Source organism: Haemaphysalis longicornis, unplaced genomic scaffold (genome assembly GCF_048455015.1).
Source record: "Haemaphysalis longicornis isolate Haplotype H1 unplaced genomic scaffold, Haemaphysalis longicornis Haplotype H1 scaffold_7, whole genome shotgun sequence".
Lineage (NCBI taxonomy): Eukaryota > Metazoa > Arthropoda > Arachnida > Ixodida > Ixodidae > Haemaphysalis > Haemaphysalis longicornis.
The window spans coordinates 17,458,651-17,469,330 of NW_027526422.1; the positions used below are offsets into that span (position 1 = coordinate 17,458,651).

Sequence of the window (10,680 nt, forward strand, 5' to 3'; positions counted from 1 at the left end):
GCGCGTACATCATTGAGATAGCTCAGTGTGGACGACTGATCATGCGGAGGAGGAGGAGCCCCCAGAAGTGCCTACAACGGCAGAAACAACATACATGCTGCGTACAGAAACAACATACATGCTGATAAGCTCGAGTACGCTTTTCTGGGATGCAGATGCGAACGCGAGACAGCCGAGCACAACACAGTTCTTCCTTCTGCAATAATAAAAGTTTCTTTTTCCTGAGAATCATTTTGCCTTTATTACGCAATCTCCCCTAGCTCTTGGGTGCAAAAAATTTCTGCTCTACGCCAATTTATCCACGCGGCATGCACAGCTTCGCTCTAAAAACACAACAAAACAATGTAGTCTGATTCTGTTAAACCTAGGGAACCTACATGCAGCCGTGGCATGGGTTAAACCATGGGTATGGGTTAAAGGTATGGGTTAAACCATCGCCTCCTGAGGCGATGGTTAAACTGGTTAAACTCAGTGACTCGGCTCAGTCGCTCAGTTTCAGTGTCAGCGACATCACACGCCTGCAGAAATGGGAAAATGGCGACGGCCGTGTACTTAGAACACTATCTTGACAGTAAGTTTGCGGATTGATCTCGATGTTACCTAGCGTATTTTCTTGCCCAGATGCGTCCTGTAGCTTGTACAGAATCTAGGGCTGGTCAATGGTTTCAATCACTGTGCCGGTAATTGTAGTTGGGCATGCGCCACTTGGGCGGCAATTGTGATGATATGAAAAGCTTCCGCTAGGTTCCTTTCGGGTGTGTTTTCTGTGCCGGTAGTAGTTTTTATCGATCATCTACTGCTTGCAGTAACGCAGAAAGAGGCAGGGAGCGCATTAAGTACCTTGTTGAGGTATTTTGGTAATAACGCATTTGCGCGGGAATTTTGCATGGCTGTTGCATCATGGTTGCGTTGCTTAGTTGCAGTTGCTTTCACTCTTCTGATTGCAAAGGCCGAAGCGCCGACTACCCAGCGTTTAACGCACCTCAACAATCATGCTCTAGTCTTTTTTTTTTCTAGGTTAGCTATGTAATGTAGCAAATATACATAGTGTTCGATGAAACTGCTTGCTACTCCAATAGAACCTTGTTTCAGTAAACAAGTCTAGCATGTACAGTGTAAGAACCTCGTTAGAAGCTTTTAAAGCTATGACATGAATAAATCTCTATTAAGACGAACTGCTTGACTGTTATGTAGCAGGTGCCTTACCTTAATTAGCTGGTCTTAACTTCGAAGTAGAATACGCTAAAACAAGCTTGTACTTGATGTGAAAACAGTCATAACATCTCACGGGGCGTCCTAATCTCACCCAAACATTTGCGACGAGTGCCGTAAAGGTTCAGCCGTTAATTGATGGTCAGTCTGTTGCTACCGGGTGATGCGTTGTACTGGAAATGAATATTGGTGTTGGGGTTGCACCAGATTTTTTGTTCGGTTTGCACTCTCGATGGTTCGCCGCATCTGTGCCGGTTTGGCCCAGATTCTCTTACTGATATTGCAATTTGTTGGTTTAGGATATCAGAGTCCAGGAATGTTCTCGTGACTAGAACCTTGTTTTGTGCTAACGTTAGGTTTGCTACAAACAGTCACTGTAATGAAGTTCACTGTAATGCCCTCCTATTTTGTACCTCACAGCAGTGTTTCGTCAAACCCTAGTATTGTGTTCTTGATATGACAATGGTGACAGATAGTAGGTTTGCTACATTTCCCCCCAATTTTCGGGTCATAATATGATGTTTTCATGTGTCTGGTCTATGGATAGACACCCAATGCAGCGACAAAGCTAGCTCTTCTACTTGTAGAATTTGGAAGGGTGGCATATGACTGCAAATTTAGAACGAGTCAACAAAATACATACGCATAAAAAGAAAAATGGTAGGTTCCATATCACGTCTCACGTTTTGTGTTTTTTCTGCAGATTTGTATTGCTTACTCAAAAGCATGCATGCGGAATAAATTAAAATTAAGTGCACTTCCAGGAAATACGCTTGCTGGGAATAGAAAAAGCTACCTCAATATTGTTTACAGGTGGTGTTTGTTGGCTCTGCTGGCACATTTACAACCTTAGTAATTGGTCAAACCTATGAATACACTTCCCCGTGTAATTTTTGCTTACAAAATGTAGAAAGTGTCTGTAAATGCGGTGGGTGACTACTGATCAAGAACGTCATGGGGGGTGCTGATGCCGTGCGTTTTGTTGTTTCCCTTTTGTGGCGACTAGGCTTAGAGACCCTGCCATCCGAGCTGCAGAGGAACTTCAACTTGATGCGGGATCTTGACACTCGGGTGCAGGGGCTTGCAAAAAACATTGAAAAGTTGTCGCAGACGTACATGAACAATGCCAAGACCCTCACAGCAGCAGAACGAGGGGAGCACCTGGAGAACATCCGGAAGATGTTTGAGAAGGCCAAAGAGTACGGCGATGACAAAGTTCAGTTGGCCATGCAAACATACGAGATGGTAAGTCCTAAAAGCGCATTTGTTAGTGTTGTTGGCTGCTAATCGCCTGTTTCACCTAAATATGCATTCAGAAACAGCAATGTGAAAAACTAATTTTATCATGACACGCAATGAGAGCCTTGTCGCCTTTTATTTTTATCCTCTTGTTTTTTACACTGCTGTTTAATGACCAATAAATACTATCTGGCCAAACCTTGTTTGTTGTCAAAGCAGTCTCAAAACACAGGTGTAATTTGATACCCTGCTTCAGTACATAATAATGAAGCAAAAGTTTATTGTTGTTTGTTTTCAGTTTTTAAGGGGGGACGCGGCTTTCAACTTCGGAAAAATGACCAAAACATCGTTTTTTTGAAACCCGCATATTCGGCTTCTATGTTTCCTATTCTGTGCGTCTGCAAAGTTTTTACGCTGAAAAGCGTCGCAAAGTGGCATGAAAAAATACTTTTGTCAGGCGCGGTGACAAACTATCAGCGCAAAAGGGCGAAAAAACGGCAATTTTCGGAGCGCTCTATCTCCGCAACGGTGCCACCGGGCGCGGCCATTTTGATATGGTTAGATCGGCCGAGCGATCGTTTTTCCGGTTCCGCTCGTCTCTTTTATCTTCGTTCATTCACAAACGCACAAACGGCAGAAAAGAAACGACGCACAAACGAAGCTAGAAATAGAAGCTGAAGCGCTATTGGTCCTCCGGTCGGGGCGCAGAACGACGACCCTCCTGATTGGATGTCGCGGGCGCAACGCAAGATGGCGGCCGCCTGAGCTGCGTAGCGAGCGGATTGAGTTCATTTTCGCCGCTTCGCTCGGCCGAGTTTCTGTTCAATCTGTGGTATTCAACACGGACGTTATCGCGATGGGAATGCCAGAGATAACTAGCCAGATTACGGGAAGTTGTGTGGCTCGAAAGGCGGAGGTCATCGAACGCTTCGTGGTGCGCGCGGTGCGCGTGACTCTACCGTCGCCAGACCCCGGAGGGTGACGCGGTGTGCGCGCTTGCGATAGCGGTTCGTGAAGTGAACTTTTAGTCGGATTTGCGATGTTTACACGCTTAGTTATTGCTGTGTTTTGACTGTGGGCTCGCTAGCCTTGAGAAAGAAACGGTCGACGCGTCAAACGCTGCGGCGCGCACGGCATAGCCGACGCGCATTGGAGCATCACATGACTGGGCAACCGGTTACGATTGAACGCCAGTAGTTGTAATTAATGCCTGCGACGTTAGTTTTAATCTTAAAAGCGACCTGACCAGCCATATCAGGTATAATCAAAGCTCGATATGTCGCGGTAAGCGTGCGCTGCGATGCGCGCGAGCCATATCGCCTTTCTTGCGCAATGTTTCCCGTGCACTTGTAATTTTCATGCAAACAGGTTTGAGTTAGTAATATAGGAATAAAATATGCTCTCTGCGTTAAAAATGTACGTTACTGTGGCAGCATTTAACAGTGATTTTTTTAGGGAAATTATTGATACCATTGCTCAGGGCATACTGGCTGTGCTGCGAGAAATATTGGATGCCTTGAATGTCAAAAGTAGTAAAAAAAATATGCTCTTGCATTGAAGTTGGGAGTTATGCAGAATACTCTACCAAGCTTCAAAGTAGCTCATTTTCAACCTTGTGGTATGCAAACTTTTGGCAATGAACACCTGCACTATGAGTACTAAGTTGCTGTGCCAGGCAAGATAAAACATGAAAAAAAAAGCCAAAAATGTTCAAATTTAAGTTAAAAAAATGCTTAACTTGTTGCCATGGTGACAACACTGCAAAAGGAGGTTGTCCAGTGCGATACAGCCAACCAACTAACCTACTTTGCATTGAAAGCCCATTGAAACCCATCTCCCCTCCGTTTGGTTTGCAAAGGGGGGTATGTACTCTTCACAGAGGAGCTGAAAATGATGTTTTCTGGAAAGAGAAAGGCTGAAAAGGCACTCCAATTTCAAAGCAAGGCCTTCCAGAAGCCCCATGTTCAAAAGGACATGAAGGGCTACAACCGTGACGACTTTTGATATGTGAAACCTATGTTGCAACTTCGGAAGCCGTTTTCTCAAAACAGTTTTTTTTGCCACCTGTGTCGCTTGTCCCAGGGATTTCTTCGTGACTGCTGGGTCTATTTTGATTCCGTTTCTTGCATTACATTCCTTGATGAACTGTTCAGGTCGTGACACTTTTAGTTTTCCAGATTTGTTTTTTGTGATTTTTTTATTCAAATAATCGTTCACAGTTGACATGCCTGTTGCACATTAACCTCTAAAAAAATGAAAACTAAAAAACATTGTGTTGTAAAAAAAAAATTCTAAAACTGTCACGACCTCGACCATTCATTTGGGAATGCAAAGCAATTCGAACAAGTTTTCTATCGTGTTTTATAAGCCGCTCAAGCTCGGTACAAGCGGAACAGAAAGAAAATTTCATACATAAAAAAGTTATCAAAATATTAACTTCAAATTTTTATGGTGTTATCACAGAAGCATTTCCAGTTGCTGTGCCAATTTTCATCAAAATCCACAAAGAAATAAAAAAGTTGATTTTGAAAGCCACGTCCCCCCTTAAGTTCGGTGGGTAAAAATCAAATCCTATTTTTGGAGCTGATTATCGTGAGAAATCAAGTTTTTTGTGGAAGCATTGTGGAATTTGAGCTTTTTCTGGATAAATTTAGAAATTTGCTAGAATTACTTTCAGGTTTTCTTATGAGGGTCAATCAGGCACTTCTAAAGTGTCAACATTCACTCGCATCCAGACTTGGGAAAGGGTATAAGATCATATATGTGACCCACACATTTACGCAGGGCATTTGGAAGGGGCAGCATGCTTCAAATACGCAATACTCCGGGCAGTACCCAAGGCAGCTTCCAGTCTGCTATGTTGCGATTTACAATGCTAACTCTGTTTCTTGTAGTTCTAGAAGTGAAGAAAATAGTGTCTAAGACACTGTAAAAATCAGAGCTTTTCCATTTGGCGATGAGATGGTTAAGCTGACCTCTTTATGAGCCACTTATGATCACACGTAGCATATTTAATGCTTCAGCTGAGCTTGCGCCAAGATGCGGTGTGGGGTTGCGTGGCACGCCTGAATAGACTACCCGGTTGGTATTTTTCGGCTGCACTCAGGATCTTTCCTCTTGGTAGGAGGGTGTTTGGATTATGTGCAAGCCCACTTTAAATCAGTTTCATTCAATGCTTTTCTACATCCGCAGGTTGACAAGCACATCAGACGACTTGATGCTGACCTGGCTCGCTTTGAAGCAGAACTCAAGGACAAGGTTCTGAATGTTCAGGGCAGTGATTCAGAAGGGGCTACCAAGAGTAAGCCGAGCCTTTTTCGACCCATCGAGGGTTTTGCATGGGGAATATGGCAATTGTGGGATTGTTTACAGTTCTGGCTAATAGCTTGCTCTGCAGGATTTTTTGCATATCCTTCCTTGTCACCGGTGCACCATTGTAATTTCTCTAGTACTTCAATACTTCCTGCACTGCTTCTACAAAATATTGCTGAAGTGCTGGTGGCTAGGCCTCATGCAAGACTTCACCACAGATTACTCGTACTTTCTGAAAAGGCGGGTAATTCATGGGGGGAGAAAGAGTCTAGAGCGTGATTATGACTTGGATGGGGGACAGGTTGCACGCCGCGGTGGCTCGCTGCTAAGGTGTGCTGAAGAGTCCAAGGACACGGATTCCATCCCGGTAGGGGCGGCTGGGAAAAATATTACCCTGGGGTGACACGAACAGGCATGAACCACAACAGAAAGCACGTTAATAACCTAAAACAGTGGGGTTAAGATTTGTAGTGAACCCCCAGTTATTGGAGAGAGGGCTCATGGTGATGATGTTGTTGCGTCGTGATATACCGTATTTACTCAATTCTAAGCACCCCCTTTTTCCATGATTGCGATGCCCAAAGTAAGGGGGGGTGCTTAGATTCGAAAAATTAAAATGACACCCCTCCCCACAAATACACACAGTTTTTGCGGCCGTATCTCGACGAGTCAGGCACAAGGAATAATGTTTTATAAAAAAAAAACATTAAAACAATAGGCAAAGACGGCGAACCCACTGCTTAAGTCTGATACTTAGTCACTTTCACTAGTCCACGAGTGTGTCACCCCAGTTGCGCTGCTGCACTTAGTATCCCAGAGAAGGCGGTCTACTGTTCAGCAGAAGTGTGTTGCAATTGAACATTGTATAAATGATTTGGCCACAACATCAACTTTGACCCGCTTTCATACGTCTGAAATCCATATTGAGGTGGTTGGCGGGCACGGTTTCCGCAGCTTTCCTGTCGTGTTGAGCCGCCCAGTGTTGCACACAGCAACACGAGACGCAGCCGGCCTGGCCGGGTTAGACTCAGCTAAGAATACGCACCTCCACTCTAGCCTGGCCGTGGATAAGAAGCCAGACATTGCGCCGCTCTGACAATTCCGGCTCAAGAACAACGCGAGCAGGTGCATTTGGTGGCCTTGGCAACGCACGCTTCCTCGCAGATTGATTGATTGTGGGGTTTAACGCGCCGACGCAACACAGGCGATGAGGCGCGCCGTAGTGGAGGGCTCCGGATTAATTTTGACCACCTGGGGATCTTTAACGTGCGCCGAAATCTCGTACACACGGGCGTTTTTGCTTTTCGCCTCCAGCTTCCTCGCAGAAAAGGGGTGCTTACATTCACAGGCAAACTATTTTTCTTAAATTTTTTTTTTGTAAAAGTAGGGCAGGGTGCTTAGAATCGCGAAAATACGGTATATGCGTACAAATTTATGCCTTGATCACATGATGTTCTCTAACACTAAAGCAAGGTGATGCTGTCACGTTTTCAGAGCGTGGGAGAAAGACGCAGGAGAAAGTGGAGAAGAAGAAGAGCAAGCGCGGGCGCTCCATGTCCTCGGACGACGAAGTTCCCAAGCCTTCCCGCAAGAAACTCAAGGGTCACGTTGCACAGTGAGTGGTGCATGTCTGCTTGTGGCCTTCGGTGGCGGCAGCACTCGTTGGGTTCTCATGTCCTGCAGCAGTGACGTCTTTGTATCAGTCGACTGTCTGGAATAGTTCCTGGGCTACCTGTGCTTTCATTACCTGTGGCTACTGTGGCTCATTAAATGTTCGTGGGGCAAATCTGTGCCACAAGTTGCTACCACCCACGTGCTTGGCGTAAGGCCTCATCCAGTGGCTGCTAGCTGGTGTATTTTACCCACAGCTTAGAGTGGGTTTAAAATCGTCCCTAGGGCGTTCGAAGTTTGCGCCTGGTCTAGACACACTTGTGTGGTCCCTAGACCGATCCATGTTTCTTCGGAGGTGGCACCGTGCCTTTGCCTCTGTCAGTTCCCGCCCGTTGTCGCTAACCGAAGTAATACTCTTCATGTAAGTAAGGTCACACTGGGGGGTAAGGAGCACAAATACATATAAAAATGTCGCTGGGGAAGACCAGCAACCTTTAAATGTGAGGTTGGTCAATGTCTTGTTGCTTTTTCGGGCTTTCTGTCCAATTTCGTTGCGGCAGCTGTTTCTCAGATAGCTTAGAAACTGTGTTAGTGCTGCGACTGATGTGGCAAAATGCCTGTAGCTGGGAAACGACAATGAGGCATACCCCAGCCGGAGGTTAGAGAGAGAAGAAAAGGAGAAACATTGGCAGTCGTGGCTGGTGTTCGTCGTCTTGCTTCCACATCTACACTCCATGTTTTAAAAGGATTATCTTCCCTTTTTTTATCATGAGATGGTGGCTCTTTTACTGAGATGCTTCTTTGATTTTATTGTGGAGTAGATTTTTTTTATACGTGCAAATTTATAGCAAAGAGAAATGATTGAGGAATGATAAGAGTGATTACGATGATCACTGTATGGAACTGCACCCCTGATAAGAAAGTAATTAAGTTATTACATTCGCACATGCAGTTGACCCTGGATAATACTAGTAGTTGTACCCGTTGGGTGAAAATTGTCTCAAAAGTCTCCTGTTTGGTGTTTTCAGTAGTGCTTCTTTTCCCTTGTCCTCATCACTTTATGCTGCTTCCTATGACAAATAATTTTCCCATCGCCATGCAAATTCTACCCTTTGTTGCGATGTTGTCATCCCTCCGCTGACAACCCGTTGCTGCATACAGGAAGGCGTACCCAAGACGAGCTCCGTCGCCTCTGACATGCGTGTGGTAGCGTGGTGAAGCGAACGGCCAGCCAATGTTGCTGCCTCGAAGAAGCCCAGAAGCCGAAGGCAAACGTAACTTGTTTACTGCATGGCGAGAGATGAGCCGAAGCCAAAGAACAATGCCCCGACGGGCGAGCTTACAGTACAGGACTTGATCAGAGTGACAGCATTGATTCTCTGCTCAAACAGGAATTAACTACAGCGCTTGGGGGGTCTCATTCATACCCAAAGCGCCAACGGCTAAAACAAGCATTCCCTCTAGATTGTGCACACGACACGAACGGCACAGACACACAACACTCTTTCCAGAGTTCGTGAGGAGTCGGTAGTAGCGGCGCACGCTGAGTCCGAGAGAGGGGAGAGGGGAGGTCTCCACAGCGGCTTTCGCGCCCTTCGGACAAGTTTCTGTGTGTTGCGTCGGCAGCCACCGAAGTTTGATCACGTTGATAGCAAGGCGCCTGCGATCCAGACGTGTAGCAGCTTGTTTGAATCGGTCGGCTGCAAGTGTGAGTCACCGACAGAAGGCCTGCTTGAAAGGCGCACGTAGTGGAGGCTTCGCCGCACAGCCGAGGAGTGTTGCGGCGGGCTTATTCGTAACACCTTGTTATGGCTACTACCTTATGTTTTTGTTTGCCCAACAAGTATCTGGAAGTTCGAGCTCAACTGTGCTTAGGAAAAACATCACATATGACACATGCACAAGTTTTAGAAGGATTGCCCACATTCATGATGAACCTCGGGCATTGTGCAACCGGCTGCTGTCAGTGTAGCAGCCATCCACTGAGCTTGGGCAGGTGTCCTTTCACTTTTGGGGTGTTTACCTGGTGTTGCCCTGGTGCTGTGCAGGCCCGTGGAGGTGCCGCTGCTGCAGTCCATGAGCATCTCGCACCCATCCGATGTGCTGGACATGCCTGTGGACCCCAACGAACCCACCTACTGCCTCTGTCACCAGGTCTCCTATGGCGAGATGATTGGCTGCGACAACCCCGATGTAAGATGGCCACGGTTGTTGTCCACTACCAGTTTGCTTGCTGTCATGTGTTGGCTAATGTCTAAGGGCCAGCCATTTAGGCAGTGGAGACTATGTAAGGTCTGGGAGATGTAAGAGGGCTGTGTAGTGTATTTCGTGGAGCACCAGTCCAGAAAAGGGTGAAGGGTGGCGGCAAGGTGCAATTGCTCCAAATGCGTTTACACTTGCGGTTCTTGTTTTGTGCCAGACTGGTGTTGCATATGTACTCAATGGTCATGACCCCACTGCATGTTCATTTAGCTCATCGAAATTGTTAGTACACGCTGAGTTTCGAAACAGGCTATGAAGGGGGAAGAGATGCCCACCCTTTTAGCGCAAAAGCCATAAATGGCCCAGTGAGCAGCAAAGCGGGTGTCCTTAGGCAAAGTGGGCGTCTGTAGCAGCGAAGCAACTCTTAAAATGGCTTATGGTGCAAAGAGAGTAAAAATAAAGGTGATGAGTAGAAAAGAAAATAACTTTGGGTCCGGATGGGATTTGAACCCAGGCCTCTGGAATGTAAGCCAAGCATGCATTCTGCCACATAGACTTTATGATGGTAGCTTGCCAAACATGGATATAGTGCATGCTTTGTGGACTTCAGTTTAGAAAACGTTAACAACCAAACAACAATGAGGTTGGTTGCATGGCTCGTTTTGATAGGCTAAACAGTCCGGTAAGCACATGTTAGAAGTGGATGTCGGCATAACAACACACCGACTCAGGTGGATTGGCCAGTGACGATGACAGGTGCCATCACAAGCTTAAAGTCGTTTCACCAATTGCAGTTTGGTTGTAACCTACTCCATGTGCTTTGGATTTAAAGTTTGAAAATATATCTAACTTGTATGTGCAGCCTGACATACAGAGCTTGAGAGGGAGGAAATACTTTCATTGGGAATTCTAAACGGCCCAGAGGGCGGCCCAGGAGAATGGTTCCTTCTTCACTGGAGCCCAAATGCAGCCTGCGTTGCCTGTGCTCTGTCCACCAGTTGAAGCTGTGTAGGAAGAGAGGAGGGTGCCCAGGGCTAAAGTTGCACACCCCCGATCATGTGGCGGAGTGTGCCTACTTCTGAGCAAAATTTACATTCAGCCTCG

General features: G+C 46.2%; 1 protein-coding gene across 1 annotated transcript in view; it reads left to right on the forward strand.

Annotated features, from left to right (window-relative positions):
- Positions 1-416: 416 nt before the first annotated feature.
- Positions 417-10,680, forward strand: part of Ing5 (inhibitor of growth protein 5) — a 14,538-nt gene continuing 4,274 nt past the window's right edge. Inside the window, exons 1-5 of the mRNA XM_077676140.1 lie at positions 417-571; positions 2,219-2,457; positions 5,644-5,752; positions 7,258-7,378; positions 9,423-9,567. Of these exons, the coding sequence (XP_077532266.1) occupies positions 535-571; positions 2,219-2,457; positions 5,644-5,752; positions 7,258-7,378; positions 9,423-9,567 (651 nt within the window). The 5' untranslated portion in view covers positions 417-534. The remainder of the gene's footprint in view (positions 572-2,218; positions 2,458-5,643; positions 5,753-7,257; positions 7,379-9,422; positions 9,568-10,680) is intronic.